The 19,918-nt window shown below is 36.0% G+C and overlaps 1 protein-coding gene across 1 annotated transcript; it reads left to right on the top strand.

Annotated features, from left to right (window-relative positions):
- Nucleotides 1-245: 245 nt before the first annotated feature.
- On the top strand, nucleotides 246-19,428 carry CNMD (chondromodulin). The gene is made up of 7 exons (XM_074299205.1): nucleotides 246-412; nucleotides 910-1,050; nucleotides 5,621-5,761; nucleotides 8,411-8,524; nucleotides 10,463-10,616; nucleotides 13,497-13,663; nucleotides 14,632-19,428. Exons 1-7 carry the CDS (start codon nucleotides 341-343, stop codon nucleotides 14,848-14,850), a joined length of 1,008 nt encoding a protein of 335 aa, XP_074155306.1. The 5' UTR covers nucleotides 246-340; the 3' UTR covers nucleotides 14,851-19,428.
- The last annotated feature ends 490 nt before the right edge of the window (nucleotides 19,429-19,918 follow it).

Below are 19,918 nucleotides of genomic sequence, written 5' to 3'. Positions count from 1 at the left end.
GACTTCTGAAATACTAATAGGTTTTAGGCAGGGGAGAGAGGGGGGATTAAATAGATGTGGGGAGACATCTGGGTCCTGAACAAAGTGGAGAGGAGAGTCTTCTTTCCTTGCTCTAAAGGAGCCGAGGGAAACAGTAGGGTCACTGTCCCCTGAATCTCGCTGTGGGGAGGAAGTCAGAGGAAGGGAAGGCAGTGGGAGGGGATGGGGAACTGGGCTGGGCCAGGAGGGGCTGCCAGTGAAGGACGGGGGAGGGAGTTGAAATGCCCATCGCTTTGGGACCCGTTGGAAAGTAGCACTTGCACTCCACTCCTGGTGGAGCTTCGCACCTCCCCGACCGGTCATGGCCGAGAGCTCAGATAAAGTGCCCATCGCCCTCGCAGGCCCCGAGGACGTGGAGCAGTGTCGCCCACCCGTGAGTACCGTGCCCGGAGCACACGGCCAAGCCGACACGTAGAGGTGGCAGAGCGCTCGATGTAGGTTTGGACCCGCTCCGGGTCGCGCATTTGCATGTGCCCCAAAGCGCCCTGCAGGCGCATAGCAAAGCAGTCCAACTGAACCCGTGGCACAAGGGCAGGAGAGGGAGGGGGACTGGTGTGCACGCCAGTATGCGTGAGGGTGCAGACTCCAAAAGATCCAAGTGCAAAGTGTGCATGTTGCTGAGGTAGGCGAGTCCGTGAATAACCGCAAACTTTCCCACATCCCGCTCAGCCAGTGCCTACTGCGGAGCTGGAATGATTGAAAGGGAGTCCTTGCGGGATGAAAGGTGGGGTAGGGAGGACAATTACAGCAGACCCCGGATCCCATAGCCCGCTTAGGGTCGAGGGCTTCCCGAGTGGTGTCCCTGAAGGCGAGGCAGTGTGCAAGCTGTCTCTTCTGCCCCACCCCCCTCACCCCCCCCCCACTCCGCAGGCGTACACAGCGGTGGCAGTGAGACCCTCCAGTCCCGGGAGGCTGCTCAAGATCGGAGCCGTGGTCCTCATTTCGGGGGCGCTGCTGCTGCTCTTCGGGGCTATCGGCGCCTTTTACTTCTGGAAGGTGAATGACAAACATGTGAGTCCTGGGGTACCACGGCTAAGCGGGGCTCGAACTCTGGCGCCCGCCGGGTCCTTCTGGTGCGCAAGCGCGCTGGGAGCCCCGGGGACCGCGGGGTGGGAGGTGTCAGTAGCCCCGCAGCGGTAGGGTGAGGGAGGGGAGCGTTGTGTGTAGAGGTAAAGGTCTGGACCCTGGCTCAGTTATGCCCCCGGACAGCCCCTGAAAGGAGCCCCAAGGGGTTTCCTTGGGAGCACAATGGACACTGCTCCAGAGATAGTTTAATTCCGACAGAATAGTTTTGTCTTAGGCAATTCACCAATATTAAAAGTGCAGAAGAACAGAGTAAAGAAGGCTGTATTAAGAGCTAGGATAAGGTCTCGGCTCTGGGATTCATTTGCTGTACGACCTTCCGCAGGTGATTTAATTGTTCTGGGGTTCTTTCTTCATCTGTAAAATGAGATTGGACCAGATCTCTTGAGTTCTAAAGGGCTCTGACTTTTCTAGTTCTGAAGGATTATGATCCTTAAGAGAGCTAAAACTAATATAAGGAAATGAACATTCCAAAAAATTATCTGATTGCCCCAAGTGTCTTTGAAGGGAGCAGCCAGAACCAGGTATTAGAAAGAACTCTCTTTTAAGGCAATTTCATCTGACTTCAGCAACTTCTCATCTCTCAAAAGAAGTGCAGGAAGAAAATGGAAGGTCCTTAAAGATGTTAAACAATATTTTAAAAAATCAAATCTTCCATTGGTTAATAAACTCCCCACCGAATTGTCTCCTTACTTTATTTGTATGCAAATATTTATTTTCCCAAGAGTTCTAGGAACAAAATTGTTCCAAACTTCGCTTGGAAGAGTTCCAATGTGCATTTTAAATAAAGGCAAGAATTTTATTTTCCTATGTAAAAAGGGTATTATCTCAATAATTACTGGTCAAAGTCTACCTTGAGCTTATATGTAGTAATGAGGAAAAATCCATCTCGATCCCCCGTATATACAAAGGACTGTTTCTTAAAACTCTCCATAGAGGATTTTTTAGCTCTCTACTACCCTTCCTTCACTCCCTCCTCTTCTGTCTATTCCTACTTTCTTTTTCCTCCTCCCCCTCTCCGGGGAATTCAAAGCATGAGTTAATTCCAGTACTTAGAGAAAACGGTGCAGAAAACGATCCAGCCATTTTGCATCTCACATCATCTTCCAGAGACATTGAAATTTGTATTCTTAAATTCCAAGGCCTAATGTAGATAACCAAGGATGCCAGATATCAGTGAATCTGTTATAGGGGGTGTATCATGTTTAAAATCATCATCATTTAAGATGACAATGGTAGTGTTTAGTGAGTGTGTACTTTAAATGTAAAAACTGGCCCTTATCTCCCATTTTAAAGCAATAGTTCTGGACAAAGGAATAGATTTCAACATATAAATCTCTACTGAAAACTGAGTATTAAGATTGTCTCTTTGGAAAGCTTTTATGGTATTTGACTATAAATTCATACTTTTAGATGAATACAGTAAAGAAATAAATATCTCAATTCTCATTGTCATATGATAAACATATATAGTTAGTTGTGTTATGTATGTATGTATCTGACATTTGGCACTTAATTTAAGAAAAACATTTCTAATTCACAAGGTTTTAAAATGAATAAAGAATCATGCATTAAGCAAGGATTATTCATATCTTGTTTCATCACAAGTTGATTAGTTTTATGAAAGAAAAAATGCTAAGAATACCCAGAAAGAGTGAAGCACATAATTGTCAACAATTAAAGTCACTGATAGCATTTTCCAGGCCAACAAGATCATAAAGAAAATTATGGAGTATTCTTGTGTTATTTTACTATAGTAAAACCTTCACTTGAGCCTTATATAATTGCAAATGTATATCACACAGATATGAAACATTTTTTCAATCTCCACATCTCTTCAATTCATCCCTTTCTACTCATGAAGTAATCATACTAAATCAAATCCTCATTACTTTATTCTTGGACTATAACAATAGCTTCTTATTTGGGTCCCTGTATCTGGTATCTTTTCCTTTCCAATCTATCCTTCACACAGCTGCCAAAGTGATATTCCTGAAATACAGGTCAGACCATATCCCAAGCCCTCCAGGATATAATACCAAGTCTCATTTAGCCTTGGAAGCCCTGAACAGTCTCACTCCAACTCACCACCTATTCAACATTTGAGCCAAATTAGCCTCCCTGATGCTCCCCATACCCTGTATCCCTTTTTAGCAGCTGCAAAGACTCATGCCTGGAATACTCTTCTCTTCCACTGCTCTGCCTCTTGTAATTCCCAGGTCTCTGTAAGACTCAGCTTGTGTCATTTACACAAGTTTTTTCCAGATTCTCTCAGTTGCTCTCAGCCCTACCTAATTGCTTTATATTTTATTTGTGGACCTGTTGGGGAGGAAGACTGCTTCCCATTTCTCCAGAAGATGTAAATTCTTAGCATGTCATGATTCTCTCATCTCTCTTTTGTCTTTGTATCTTCAGTGTTTGGCACATTGTTGGCACTTTATAATAACTTGTTGAATATTTATTTGTATACAGAGACAAGTATATACTGTGCATATTCCCAGTAGATGCTCAGTTCCAGCTTTGCTTCCTATTAGGCCACCCTACCCCATATAACAATAGTAGCAAAAGAATAATATTTAGTCCTTTCTTCACAGACTAATTTTTTTGAGTAATCTTTTTAGTTAGAGAAACTAAGTCACTCTTATATTACATGAACTTTATTAAAAACACCTATTTGCCCTTTGAAAGGCACCATATTCAACAATATTGAGGCAAACAAAATAGTTCATTGTCCTTATGTAGCAACAGTTTCTAACAATATGAAAAACGGAGCTATTCTTGAGTCCAGGAATCTCACTGGAGCCCAATGCCATGTTTTTAATAGCCCAACCCTTCTTGCTGCTATCAACTTCTATTCTTATTGTGCTCAGTCTGTCTTTAAAACTTACCATAGCTCCAATGAGAAATATATGGAAACTCTAAAGATATATAGTTATCATAATCATTATTGACCTAGGTCTCTGTTATTGTAGTGTAATGTAAGGAGCCCCCAATGGGGAAACTTTTGCTATTAAAGCAGATCTATAACTGTTCTACGACTTATCTTGAATTTCCTGGGGGCTCTGAGAACTTACTTCCCTAGCATCACCAACTGTTATGTGTCAAAAGCAGTACATTAATCCAGGGCCTTCCAGACTCAAAGGTTAGCTCTCTACCTATGTGTGCATATGTTGGGACCAATAGTGGAGGGTGAATGAGAAATGTGAACTGAGAATCAGACACAAAAATGTTCCCTCCACTCAAATTGTTGTACCTATTCAAGTTTTAGTTTCCTTTGTCACCAAAGTAGATCACAGATTTAAAACAGGAGATCTTTATATCCTTCCTTATCCTGGTGAAGCCCATGGACCCCTTCTCAGGCTTACAAAGGAAACCATTATATTAAAATATAAGTACTCCAACAAGTTCAGGAATCCCAGGTCAAGAGCCCTTTGATTAAAGTCTAGATGAAGTCCCTTACCATACCTTCTGTGCTCCTGATAATGAAAAATGTGAGGTCCTTAAGGGCAAGGACTGTTTCATTTTTGTCTATATTCTCCAATACTTTTCACATAACAGGCACTTAATAGATTCATGGAAGTAGTCCTTCCTGTAACTCCCACTTCCTTTAAAACCTGTTAAAATCCAAGTTGTTGACAAACTATTAGCAAATTTGGGTCTGAAGGGAAATAATTTGCCCAAGGTCATATAGGTAAAAAATGGCAGAGCTGCAATTCAATCCCAGATGCATCTGACTTCTAATTTAATACTAGCTTTGATATACCAAGCTGCTTCAAATTACTAAGTAAAATAAAAATAATAAAGAAACACACAAGAAGATCCAGGAACATTTACTTTATAATACTTGCTAATTCATCAAAGACGACTCTGGGCACCAATTCTGTCTACAAAAATAGGAAATGAATGTGATTGCTAGTTCTATTCCAACAAAATGACACATAACAACACAATCTGAATGCCTTGGGAATTCATTTTAACGAGATATTCCCTGTACTGGTCTAATATAGACATGAAGACTGACCTTGCTTAAAGCAAATGTGAGTTATTTAACAAGCTCTTAAGATTCAGTGATTCTGTAAAATCCTATATATTCTGTATAACAAGCTCTAGGATTCTATAAAACACCCCAACAAACATTTGTTAACTCTGTCTCTGTATTACTTAATTAGAACCCATTCTTGATTAAGCCACTACCACTATTACAAGCTGGTTTCTCCCAATACAGCACATCCCCCTGGGCATCCTGCCAACACCTCTTCCCATTCAGATGAAAGGGTGCAGAACAAAAGACATTCTAGATTTTTTTTTGTTTGTTTGTTTAGAACTGCATTGAGGGATTAATGTGGATGAGGTTCTACTATAAATACATGTACTATTAACGACAGATGTTAGGGGCCTTGGAAAAAATGAAAGTCATATTGTATATTGAAGGGCTAAAGAGCTGCTGATTGCTTCAAAAAAAAAAAAAAAGGCATTAACTCCTTTTATTCAATTCCAGATTTACAATGTCCATTATACCATGAGTATTAATGGAAAAATACAGGAGGGATCAATGGAAATAGATGCTGGGAACAATCTGGAGACCTTTAAAATAGGAAGCGGAGCTGAAGAAGCAATTGAAGTCAATGATTTCCAGAATGTGAGTAGATTTGACTCATTTTAAAGATTTAATGATTCACTCCTTTTGGTTTCATTCAGCACAGGTAGAAGCAGCATTTCATATACATAACCCAAGCAGTAAATATATTTTTATGGAGAGAATCTGTTATCAAGCTTAGGTCATAAGCAGGGGTATTAAAAAAAAAAAAAAAGCATGAATCAGATGGTATAGTTTTACTAGTACTTTATCTTTTTTTAAGCCTTCCACTGCTAATGCTGTTAGCTGGCCAACTCCTCCAATTATCAAAGAATTAGCTCAGTGGAATCAACATGTAGTGAAACTAAAAGCAGCTTATTTTCCCTTCATCCTGTTTCCAGGCACTTGTCTGATTTGATAAACTGGAGGAGTGATTGATATAATTTTGCTTCTTTTAGCTCCCTTTATTTTACTACTTTAATACTATTGTTGCTTAAAATCCCTGCATGAATTCGAGGAGGGGAGAACAGTTAAAAAGAGGGCATAGAGAGAGAAGAGGAGACATACAAGAATGGAGAAGAGGAAAGAAAGGAGAAGGGAAAATTTGGGGGGCAGAGGGTAGCTTGATGGGCAATACCTTTCCTTCCAATTGGCATTATCCCCTTTCGCTTGTTTTATTTCAGTACTCTCTGCACAGAGCATCTAACTTATAGCATTCATCTCTGGTTTCTCCTACTCTTGATTATACACTTTAGTACCTTATTTCTCTTTTCTCTGTACAAAGATTAAGACTTGAAACAGAGCAACAAAAAAACTGTCCTACATTAACTATAGCAAAAATACATTCTCTACTCAGCAGAAAGCAAAAAAAAAAAAAAATCATTTTTTCTAATACTGCTTATTACCTACTGATATCTTTACAGATCCCATGTACATCGTTCAAAATTTTCCACTAATTTCATTAAATATGGTCCACAATTTAGATTTAGGAATTCCTCAACCCTATGGTAGGAGTGAGAATTCCCTAAATTCATATCACTTCATTATAGCTGTAACTGAGTTCTCAAAAACTGTGCAGAACAAAGCTCTGGAAGACAAAAGGGCTTCAACGGTTTTGAGCTATTATCTAAAAGTTGAACCTGGTTAAGTCAGGAAGACTCATCCATCACGGTATCAGATTGATCAATTTATTGGCTACATTCTTGAAGACCAAGTGACAAGGAGGTTTCAAGAGTCATCAGTGGAAGAATAATGCATAACTTCCTTGAAGAACTCAAAGATCAACATGCTTGTAGAATGGATCCAATCACCTTAGATCTCAAGTCCTCAGAAAGTATGCCTTTAAGTTCTTCTGAAACCTTTCTCTTTGATCAAAGAGGAAAAAGAAAATAAGAGAGAGAAAGAGTAAAAAGTGTAAGAATACAAAATCACTCTTCCCAAGTCATGCTTCACATTCTACCCAGGCCATCCTTAAAAAAATCATAGGGATCAAGGGCCTTCAGAGACCAGCTAGTTTAACCCTTCCTTTGGACAATGAATAAACTGAGACTTAGAGATGATGGAATAAGACTAGCATCCTACCTCAGCACATAACCATTTCCTACAGCATATAACCATAATCAAACCAATACTACTACTATAAGCGAAAAACCTATTAGTTCTGTTATGTCATCACTCACTGTCCCTGTGAATTCTCAAACCAATGCATTCCTCCTAGTCTTCCTCTCCCATAGGTATTAAATTGCTTTAGACATTTTAAATTCCTTAAGGGCAGGAACCATATGGCTTTCATATTTGTATCTCTAGCACTTGGCATAAGGTAAATGCTTAACAAATGCTTTTTCATTCATTTATTATATTTATTCAAAAAGTAGAGAAAGAAAAAGTCACATTCTTCAATTTAAAGTCTGCAAAATGCTTTGCTTAGAACTTAGATATGGGGCAAAATTTCACTTCAGCTTTCCTCAAACTTAGAATTTTATGAATTCTGTTCTAAAGAGTGAAGTTTGTTTTTTGCCACAAAAACAAAATATAATAAAACTAAAATGCTAAAATCCACAACACTAAACTAAGTAAAGAGACTTGCCCAATGAATTTTGAAAGATCAGTCACAGTGATAACCTCTGCTATGGACACCAGAGTTGTGAGCTTTTATCTCTGGATAAAAGTCCTCTGGAAAGATCTATAAAGTCAGTTAAAGAATCAGTCTTCAGTTGTATTGATTTTTATTTGCTCGTTAGTCCTCAAGTGGGATGCAAGTCTAAGACAAGAGCTAGACCTGCTCTTCAGAGGTAGAAGAGATGGAAGAGATGATGTACAAAATAAACAGTAAATAATATTTCTTATACAGCATGATAAATGTGAAGATATATTTAGGAGAATGGTACATGTTTCAACACTAGATTTTGTAAAGATGAATGCTGGAAAACTACCTTTGCATGTGTTTTGAAAAATAAAAAGCTATTAAAAATAAAAAAGAGTAAATAGAAAGGCTTTATGTCATAAAGGCAAAATTAGTGATACAATGTGCTATAGGATTCAAAAAGAGGAAAAAATAACTACTGGATAATGGGGTTCTGGGAAGGCTTCATGGAGATGTATCTGAACTCATAGTTGAAGAATTAAGTAGTTTTCCAAGAAGTGAAAGATCAAATGGCATGCCAAGAAGTACAATTATTCATAACCAACCAAAGATCTTTTTGTTGTTGTTAGGGCATCACTGGAATCCGTTTTGCTGGAGGAGAAAAATGTTATATTAAAGTCCAAGTGAAAGCTCACATACCTCAGGTGGATGCCAAGACTAAACAGAGCATCAGCTCAGAACTGGTAAGTAGCAACTTACTGATAAAATAGAAAGACTAATTCCCAATAACCTGTGGTAAAAATCCTTCATCTTCAATCTCCTATTCTTAGAAGACTGAACAGAGGTCAAATTTCCATTTTTTTTTTCTTGAAAGAAATTACTGTTTTTGTTTCTGTGACTGAAAAACTATTTTCTAAAGATGCCTCTTTCATAATGCAGTCTTTTCAAGTGATCTTGTTAGAGGGAGGGTAGCTTAAAATGCATGATGATTTCTGCTTCTTAAAAACTATGAGCAAATGCTGTATCCACTAGCCTCTCCCCATAAATTTCACATGTGGGACCCAGTTTGTCCTCTAGGTCTATGTAAACTAATTTCTCTTCCACATGACAGCTTTTCAGATTTTTAAAGTTATTTTTCTCTAAGCCTTTTTCTTTTCTATGAAAATCTTCTCAGTTTTTTCCTCTAGGAATGCTTAGGGAGCCTTTACTAGCACAGTCACTGTCTCTATCCTGGAGATAGTTTGTCAATATCCATATTGGGGATGAGAAGTCTAGAGGAGGAGAAGAACTCACAACTGCATCCTACTGATGACTGATATTGACCCTGCATAAAATAAATTTCAAGTTTTTTTTTCATAGTTTTCTTACCTTATATGTGAGTTCCTGCTACTCAGCTGTCATCTAGCTAGCTAAGCCCAAGCATGAGCCAATGAAAAAACTCATTTAAGGACTCTTTACTGTATATGTTGCCTTCTCTTTGGGTAACAATATTGATAAGAGTTTGACAATTCCTCTATGAACTGTTCTAGACTCATTCATATGCTGCACTGATAAGCATAAATTTCAAAACAATTTAGTTGTAGCTATTTTAACACACCCTATCTCACTCCCCCAACAGTATTTTATATGGCACACAATTGGGATAAAAATAAAGCAGACTTTTGTGCAATTTGTTTTTAATAATTTTTTTTAAAACTTTATACAACTTTTAAAAGATAACTGTGCTTAGAAGAGAAGGAAGAGTTAGGCATTAAGAAATGAATATGATATATAAAGTAATAACATCAATAATAAAACACTGGGTGGGATAACTTAGTCTAAGCTGAACAAATGGATTAATCGAGCAGTAGTTTTTCACAGTTAAATGAAGCTATTTCACCATGCCATAAACTTAAGGGGGAAAGTGTAAATGAAGAGCTACTTTGCATTTAAAAAAAAAAAAAAAAAAAAGGATAAAGTATTTTGATATCCCCAACCTACTGCAAATGAATAAATACATGAAAGGAACAAGTTAGCAAAATAAATTTGTCTCCTGTGTTATCAAACCATTCTCAGGAAGCTGCTATATAAGAAAACCTAGAGTTTAACTTTGAAATCTCACTAGTATGCTTGATGCCACAGACATCTGAAATATGTTTTGCTATAGCTAGAAAATGTCAGAATGGTTTATGTTAAATAATACTTTGAACTAAAAAACATTAAAGAAGAAATCATTTGCATCTCCCTCTTCAAACTCTTTGAAACAACAAAACCTGCAGAGTTGGTCCTATCTTCAAAAGGGGGCTGAGGGAAGATTGGTACTTGTATTTTTATTAGAATTTTGGGGACCATTCAATTACTTTTCCTCCTAGAGCTTGAATTATCAGCAGCCGGTTAGTCGAAAACTAAAAAGCAGATAAATTTCACTTTCAACTTAGAACCCAGGCTTTTCTTTGTGGCAACAATTACAACATTACAAAATTCAAAGAAGCATCCCTGAATGACACACCTCTGAAGATTATGCAAATAACTACAAAAAGAAGCCAATCTCTGTAAAAGGCACCTGGTATTCATTTCCCATGAAACTTAAATAAAATTTAATAATCTTACAGGAACAACTAAATAAAATATGTCCATGCATGTGGAAAATGACCCAAGTCCTCTGTTAAACTATAAGTGCATTTTGTTTTAACTGCTCACAGGAAGGCAAGATCATGCCAGTTAAATTTGAAGAAAATTCTCTGATCTGGGTAGCTGCAGACCAGCCTATTAAAGATAACAGCTTCCTGAGTCCTAAAATCTTAGAACTTTGTGGAGATCTGCCTATTTTCTGGCTTAAACCAACACATCCAAAAGGTAACATTTTAATTTTCAGATGAACACTACTTAGAATACTCCCTATTTTATATCAGGATCTTGAAAGTTACTCTACACTAAGCATAACAAACCAGGGTCAATTAGATAAATCAAGATATATATACAGACCTTAAAAATTAGACTAGATAAAAGAGGATTTGTAATTGAGCATTAATGGTAGGGGAATGAGAATAAAAATAATTATATTCATTACCTATACTTTTCATTTAATAAGTTAATTTTGTTCTTTAGTTTTGCCTCAGAATCTTTGCTATTTGTTCATTTTAATTTTGCTCTTCTGCCACTGAACATAAAATCATTGTTCACACACAGAATTATGGGGAAGTCTTGAGATGCTGAGAGTATATGCAAAAACTCATCACACAATTCAAGCCTTAAGCACTGATTCTCAAATCTTAGTTTAATTACTCATGTATATATACTGTCAAAAAAATTTATAATTATAAAATTAATTTTTAAAATCTTAGTTTAAAAGAAAAAAATTTTTAAAGATTTCAGTTAAGTCCAAAGCTATAAGTATATACCCATCATAAGGTCCATATGTCTAAAAATATACTTGATTCATCTTTGCTCCTGGAAGAGATGAATTTTGCATTTATCTGTTAAGTATTACAGCATCCAACAAATCTACTTTGAGGTTAAAGACCTGTCATTTTATCAGTGTGGGAAATTCCTTAGAAATTCTCTAGAATTCTTTTAAGTCTTATGGGAGTGGCCAGAGAGAACTGAGAGTTATTTGCCCAATGAGTACAGTATCAGAAACAAGACTTAAAACCAGGTATTCCTGACTATAAGGCCAAGTCTCTACTCTGCTATGCTGTATTTCAGACCTATATCATGCTGAATTTCATCAATATACAACTAAACATCATGATATTATTTCAGAATCAATTTTTTTTTCTTTAAAAGCAAACCTCTTCAAATTTATGCTTAAATACATACACATCACATATACATATGTGTGTGTGCATATATATACGTATATATATATATACACACACATATATATATGCATGCACACACATTTAAAATATTAAAAGGAAACCAAAAAAGATGGTATATTGCCATTTATTATTGATCAATTCAGATTATAGTCATTAAATGTCTTAAAAAATTACCTTCTAGGGGCAGCTAGGTGGTGCAGTGGATAGAGCACCAGCCCTGAAGTCAGAAGGACCTGAGTTCAAATTTGACCTCAGGCACTTAGCACTTCCTAGTTGTGTGATCCTGGGCAAGTCACTTAACCCTAATTGCCTCAGCAAAAAATAAATTAAAAAAAAAAAATGAAGTAAGAATGACCTTCTAGAAAGGATCAAAAAAGGAATAAAGCAAACAAATACACCTCATTAAGAGAGAGAAAGAGAGAGAGAGAGAGAGAGAGAGAGAGAGAGAGAGAGAGAGAAAGAGAGAGAGAGAGAGAGAGAGAGAGAGAGAGAGAGAGAGAGAGAGAGAGAGAGAGAGAGAGAGAGAGAGAGAGAAGGAGAAAGGAAATATAGGGGAAGGAGGAAGAGAACAAAACAATATGAATGATGTGATTTCCTCTAGCAATCAGAAGTTTGGGAGAAGCAAATGAACAGAGTAATAAAATATAAGGTGAGAATAACCCAATATTGAGAAAGGGTAAGGTAATAAGTAGTAGGACAAAGAGCTAAGAAATTCAAGGGTAGGGTTGAATTGGTTAAATACGGAATCAAGACTGAAGAGAGGAAACTGAGATTAGAGCAATAAATTAGGAGGACAGGGAGATTTGAAAGGAATGGAAGCTGAGCTGAAGATAATAGAAGAACTTTGTGAACTTTTAAGTAACATATACTCCCATATGTGTCAGCTATTATCATTTTATTAATACTATCCCAACAAATCTCTGAAGTACTCAATTCTTTGTTCCAACATTTTTTACCTTAATGTGTTTGAATAACAAGAGACTCCAAGACAGGGCTCAACAAATCTCACATCATGAGTGGGAGCTATCCATGGCTTTAAAATTGCTTCAGCATATTTGAGTTTTCTTAAGATTTCAAATTTTGTAGCATTTTTATGCTCAGTTTTGACATGTCATTCAGAGAACAACTCTAGAAGCCAAGAGATCCAAGTTCTCATTTCAGGTCAAGTAGTAGCCATGTAACTTTGAACAAATAACTGAAATTCTTAGAATGTGTTTTCTCATCCATAAAATAAGAATAAAAGTTAACTGTCTCTTTCATTGGGACAAGAAGTATTTTTAAACTGAATTAAGTTTGGTGAGATAAAAGATGTGAAAGAGCCTTTCAAACGATAAAGTTTTATACAATTGTTAAGCTATGCAATGCAATCTGATTACCGTTAGTATTTACTATTCCAGATTCTGTCCAATGTTAATTTTGAAAATTCTCTTTATATCTATATTAGCTGTAACGAATTTTGACTGTGTTTTAATGATCCCTTAGATCATTCCATGACCTATATAAGCCACCTTGCCACCTTCCTTTTCTCTAGGATTTGGCAAGTAACAAGAGCATACCAATGTCAACTACAATTTTTATATTTTTAAATGTACTTTTTATCATATTGAGTAATTAAAATAAGTGCCTTGAATTTTAAAAATTAACTTCTCATGAAAACAGAACTATTATGCATTAATATTCTTTTAAAAAAACATACTGCTGGTATACATCATCATACTTACTAGGGAACAGACATGATCTATAAAAAATAAAAGTTTTGAAATACAATCAATTAAATGCCATTTTCATACTTATCAAAGAGGAGACAAGTTTTTTCAAATACCTACCTGAATTGTGACTTTCTGCTTCATTTTCATATCGAAGCAATACAATTTGAATTTTTTATTTTTATCTAAGGAAATGTCTTTTTTTGCAGAAAACCAAAGAGAACGAAGAGAAATCTTGAGAAAAATTCGTCAAGCTACTACAAGAAGAGCAAACAGTGGGCCACAGGGTAATACAAGATCCGGAAGGCCAGTTAATGAAACAAGGCCCAGTATTCAGGAGGATACAGAACCCTTCAATCCAGATAATCCTTACCATGTGAGTCATTAATTCAGCACTAAAATGATGCTTCAGCATATGTACTTTGAAATAAGTATTTAACATTCAATGGAAACTTTTTCTGATTCAGTAATAACTTAAAATATAGACCCATTCCAGCCCCCATGTAAACCTTGCTCTATGTATAGGTAAATCTTGACAGACCCAACTGGAACTTTTATTTAGCCTACATTTTTTTCTACATATCACTTAAAAAAGCAAATCTAAGAATCCAAATATTTCATAATTTTTTTTTTAAGCAACAAAACAAACTGAAGGTCAGAACACATTCTGGCCCATCTTTTCCACCAAATCACTTCCCCACACCCATCCCCAATTTTTGTTCTGATTATACTAATTGCACTAATTCTAGCATTTTGAAGCCTACAGTTACAGTTAAGATCTAGAATTTGGTCCCATTAATGTATAATATCTTTTTCTCAGTAACAAGATTCAAGAAGTATTTTTTATCCCCAGTGCTGAAGGCAGGAGGAAATTATATCACTTCTCTAGGATCCCAATAGAGAATTATAATTTGAATTATTATTATATTTAGTTCCCCTCTCTTCTACTATTAGATCACTAGATTCCAAATTGTGCCATCTAGAAACTAACAAGAAATCTTTAGGTGCCCCACAGAAACTAAATTGGCAACAGATCAATTTTTTTTTTGTTCTGTGTGTCTGTGTGCTTAATGATACCTGATAACCACATCCCATTAAATATAGGAAACTGCTACATAGCACTTTCTCTCTTCACTGGCAGTTTTGTTAGGTGGAGGTTCCATGAAATCAGAAGGAATTTAATGTAACTTTCAAACTCTTAAAAATACTGAAGACCCTTCACATTAACCTACTGATTCTTGTGGCAATTAAATATTCAGGATCTAATTCTATAACCATGTACTTAACAAGTACAAATGAACTTTACTTTCTAAAGAAAATACAAATTCTTTTTTTCTCTTACAGCAACTAGAAGAGGGTGAAGGCATGACATTTGACCCCAGACTAGATCACGAAGGCATCTGCTGTATTGAGTGTCGGAGGAGTTACACTCACTGCCAGAGGATCTGTGAGCCTCTTGGTGGATATTTTCCCTGGCCTTATAACTACCAAGGTTGTCGCTCAGCTTGCAGAGTAGTCATGCCCTGTAGCTGGTGGGTAGCCCGTATTTTGGGTATGGTATGAGAAGGTTTCCTATCCTAGGCACAATAACTAAGGAAAGAAAAAAAAATTGATGAACTGATAAGACAACAGCTAAAGTATGAAGATTCTTGGAGTTGAGGACTCTGAAGTATATAATCATGTGTCATAATTAGGTCATTCTAGATGCCTTTTTATTTTTTATTGCTTTAAATTTTCAATGATTCAAAATGTATTTTCTCTCAGTATGGGAAAAATCAAAAAAAAAAAAAAAAAGAGCAATATGACACCAGAAACATACATTAATCTCTTTCCTTTTCACTATGCAATCTGGTTTGTTAATAGTACAATTTGTTTATAAACATCATCACATCCCTCTGTTCTGAGATATATGTGAAAAGTTATGTCCAGTTAGTCTAAAACTCAATTTCTACATTTGGAAGTACTTTTCAAACCAAGTCACTGATCGAATAAGTCACAAGTCAAGTTCTCCTGTTATATTATTCATGCTAAGTTGCCACTTTGTGTAAGGTCATTTTGTATAAGATAATCATAGCTCATCCAATTATAGCATATATGCTCCAAAGACTAAGTGGAAAGAATAAGCTATGAAATGGAATATGCTCATATAAATGCTATCTATCCATCTCAAAGTGGTGGCAACATGGGGAAGTTCCTTATCACTAGAGTATGGCACACAAAGCCATAGTCTGCATACATCATCAACTCCTGGAAAATACCTTTAACCAAAGATAAATCTTCACCGGGGTGGGGGAAAAGTAAAGGAGGGCAGAGAGAACTTAATTATCAAAGTTTAGAAAAGCAGATAATCATAGCTTTCAATAAAGGGCTACCAGGAATAAAGGAGAATAGTGATTTCTACTTTTGTAGTACAAATCAGGCTGCTGGATAGCCCAATTATTAATACATCCCTCTCTTGGTAATGGGGCTAATGCCGTTGCTTAGAAGATATGGCCTAAGAGGAATAACAAATATCTTTTGAAATTAAAATGTTTCTCTAACAAGAGCATAAAGAAATTTTACATTTTTTGACATTTAAGTTCTGAGTGCCACAATTTTAGAGAGCTATAAAGAAAAAAATTAAAAGTTGCTTTTTAGATTCATAAATAATAGTTGAGAAAAGGAAGGTCATGATGCCCTTGAGACACCACTAATCTCACAACATACTAATTTTGAATGCACCATATTTATATGATGTGAAAATTAATATTTCTAATAAATTACACATTGCTACCAACAAAATTATATTTAAAAATGTCAAAATATTTCCACCCTTTTCTTTCTAACTTGGTTACTGGGTCTTTATTCACATACTTGCATTCAGTGAAATGGGACATGAAGCACCACTGCAAGCTGGTTCTACAAAGGAACCAAGAGAGAGAGCAATAGTTTAAAACAGACACAAAATCTCATAATTAGCATAGTCTCAGGCAAGAAAGAATATTTAAGGAATATTAATGGATAATTAAAAATATGAAACATGCTCTTCTAAATGGTTGCCATTCTATTGTAGAAGACATTCTCAAATGATAAAGTTTGTCAGAAACTTCACAAATGTGATGGAACATTCTTTGGGGAAGGAGGGTGCTGTCAAAAAATCATTTAAGTCCAAAATAAATGAATATCATCTGTGCCAGAAAACAAACTATGCATCTGGGAGTATTGGGAGTGAAAGAGGGAGAAGACAGCTGGTGTTTGAGTACAAATCAGGAAAGATAGAGGTTAAGGGGAAGGCAAGCTTTTGCCAGGGTAGGATAAAATCCTGTGAGGGCCTGGAAAGAATATGTGATAAAGGGAAGTGAATGGCTACAGCTCAGGAATTATCAGGACAGCAGTGCATGAGATTACACTACATGTGAAACTCATTGGAGTAAATGTATGCTATTCAACTATCTTAACTGCTTCAGTTTTTATAGTAGAGTGAGAACAGGAAGATAAGAGAACAGGCACAGAAAAGGAGATCACCATTGTTGTCAATGTGAATAGAAAAAGGTATAAAAAAGGAAGGTTGCACTGCAAACATAAGACTAACTTCAAAACATTTACAACATTGCCTAAGGGGTCATGTTTTTCTTCATTTAGGCTAGAAAAAGAGAGGCCTGGCACAAGACATCTTGTGATGTATATTTATTACAAATCTAGGCATTCCTTTGAATTTCCTTTTTAACTTAAAATGTTCTAAGGAATCTACTAATCAAAGTATATAAAAGTTACTATTACATGATACATATTTTACGGTGACATCTGCATTACAATGACAGAACTTTAAGCTTAGATATCACCTGTCCCACTTCCCTGTTCATAGTATTCCTGACAAGATGTCATCAGATATGCATCATGTCCTCACCTTTTACCTGGGCTACTGAAAGTCTCCCAGTTTGTCTCTGTCTCTAGTATCCTCCCTCCTTTCAATTTATCCTCCACTCAAGACACCAAACTGATATTCTCTCAAAAGAAGTCACGCCTGTTCAATGACCTATTATTTCTATGATCCAAAGTCCTTCACCACCTGAGTGCCTTTCCACACTTATATCACTCTACCTCCCAATACACTTTCATGATAATTATACTGGCCTTCTTGCTCTCCTTCACACTTAGCATCCATCCCCCTTTCTGTCTGTGCTTTTGTAAGAGCTGTCCCCTGCATGGGAACAGATTCCCTATTCACCTTTACCTCAAAATCCTTAAGTGTCCTTCATAGTTATGGACCCCATTTCCTATATTGGGCCTTTTCCCCCAGTTGCTAATGTCTCTCCCATGAAGCTACTTCGTACTTATTTTGAACATGTACATTTTGGGTCCCCCCCCCAAAAGAAGCTCTAAATTTTAGATCTTTTATTTTTGTTTTTGTGTTGCCAGTGTCTAAAAGTTGTTAATGCATAAGAGGTGCTTAAATGTCTAATGACTGATTAAAAAAAAAAAAGTAAATATATTCTGAATAATCATTTATACCATTCAAAACTTTATTTTCACAATTAGATTTTAATATATCCCAAAATACAAGCTATATTTCTTACCAAAAAACAATGTTTCTCATGTGCATGGCCTAACACTTAATTTTATATACATACCTGTCTGGTTTATGCACACTTTTACAAATGTCTACTTCCTAAAAAAAAATCATTAATTCCACATCTTCTTGCAGCCAAAACTACACGATGATGGTTCCAGCCTCCAAAAATGAAGCAACCTAAACTCTCTAATATGAAGGCACAAGTTTTAAACTCCTGGCTCAATTGTACTGACATTCAGTGCCTTAAAGCTCCGACGAAATCACACATTATCAAAAATACTTACATGCAAAGTCTGAAAACTCATGAAATCCTATTCAAGAACTTCTGTATAGATGACTTAGAGAATGTTGGAAGGCTTCTTAAAACATAATTAATCCAATGTTCTTTCTTTCTTTCTTTTTTTTTTAATCAACAAATAGGCCCAAATGGTGGAGGTGACTTTTACTCAAAGTCACATATACAACATGGGCCTCACATTAAGAAAACATGGTATAAAATAAGTTAATCAATAGCTCATATTGACTTTCAGAAAACATTCACCAAAATTTTTCTTTAAAAAGCCTGCTCCTTTAGTAAAATTAGGAATCATACAAACCAAGAGGAAAGTGTATTGCATGAAGCAAAAGATTCATGCATATGCAAGTATGCACACTGAGTGTTCTAGGACTCTAAAGTAACACAAATACTTTTGGATCATTTTCTATTTTCTGAGCAATCATGTATCAAATTAATTTTCCTTTCAAGGCTTTCTAGATTAGCTTTGTTCCCAACTTCATGATGTATTGATCCACAATATAGCAGTGTATAGTGCATTGCACCTAGAGTGAAAAAGAACTGAGTTCAAATAGAGTTTCAAATACTTACAAACTATGAGATCCTGAGCAAGTCACTTAAATTCTGTATCAGTTTCCTCATATTTAAAATGGAGATAATAGTCACATCTACCTCTCATGATTGTTGTGAGGATAAACAGACAATTTTGACAAATATTCAGGTGTAGGTGAATAAAAAGGCAGCAAAAAGAATCAATACTAAGCTAAAGCTTTGCAACAGTGGATGAAGATGGGAAGATATAAACTATGCAGACAGCACATTGGCATGCAAGATGGAGTGAGTTTTTTACCCCTTCAGATGGTGTCAGTAACTATGATGCTACTACACTCAATTTATGATTGCTGATGCTTTAAGATCAATATAAATTTAATGATGCTAATATTTTGAGCCACTCAAGATTATATGTTGATCACTGTAATGGATGTGGCTCATTTCAACAATGAGGTGATTCAGGCCAATTTCAATAGACTTGTGATGGAGAGAGCCATCTGCATCTACAGAGAGGACTGTGGGGACTGAATGTGAATCAAAGTATATATTCACCGTTGTTGATGGTTTTCTTTCTCATTTTTCCCCCTTTTGATCTGATTTTTCTTACACAACATGATAAAGGTGGAAATATGTTTAGAAGAATTGCACAATTTTAACATATATTGGATTATTTGCTGTCTTGGAGAGGGAGTGGGGGGAAGAGGAGAAAAATTTGGAACACCAGGTTTGCAAAAGTCTATCTTTGCATGTTTTTTGAACAATAAAAGGCTATTATTTAAAAAAAAAAAATTTGAGCTATCAAAAATATCACTATCAGGTCAGGAAAATATTTTCCAAAAGTGTTAAAAGAATATTCTAATTCTAGTTCTATTCCTAACTAGTTCTGTCAACAACGTGTTTACAAGGATGCATTAGGATGACAATAAATGCCATAACAAATAAATGAATGAAATGTTATATTAAGCTGAGTTTAAAGTATACACAGATATAAAACTTGCCTAAATCATGAACTAGGACTTTATTTTTTTTTCCTCTCATATTCTTCTATTACCAAGCAAAGAAAACACTTTTTTATAGGGAAGACTAAATAGTTGTTGCTTGCTTTATTGTAACACAATATCACCAAAGAGACAAATATAATTCTCTGTACCTGAAAACTTTGCACAACAATTTTTTAGGGTTTTGTTTTAAAACAAAAAGATAAAAACAGGTTACGTCTTTAAATGGAAATAATTCTACTTGGGAGTTCTCCT

The sequence above is a fragment of the Sminthopsis crassicaudata genome, chromosome 3, assembly GCF_048593235.1.
Source record: "Sminthopsis crassicaudata isolate SCR6 chromosome 3, ASM4859323v1, whole genome shotgun sequence".
Classification (NCBI taxonomy): Eukaryota; Metazoa; Chordata; class Mammalia; order Dasyuromorphia; family Dasyuridae; genus Sminthopsis; species Sminthopsis crassicaudata.
The sequence above is the reverse complement of the archived record's forward strand: the minus strand, read 5'-3'. Positions and strand labels throughout refer to the sequence as shown.

Excerpts from the sequence above, each read along its gene's own strand:
- CNMD (XM_074299205.1), top strand. The coding sequence starts at position 341 with ATGGCCGAGAGCTCAGATAAAGTGCCCATCGCCCTCGCAGGCCCCGAG. Across the intron at positions 413-909 it reads TGGAGCAGTGTCGCCCACCC|GCGTACACAGCGGTGGCAGT; the intron begins GTGAGTACCGTG and ends CCCACTCCGCAG. Across the intron at positions 8,525-10,462 it reads AGAGCATCAGCTCAGAACTG|GAAGGCAAGATCATGCCAGT; the intron begins GTAAGTAGCAAC and ends AACTGCTCACAG.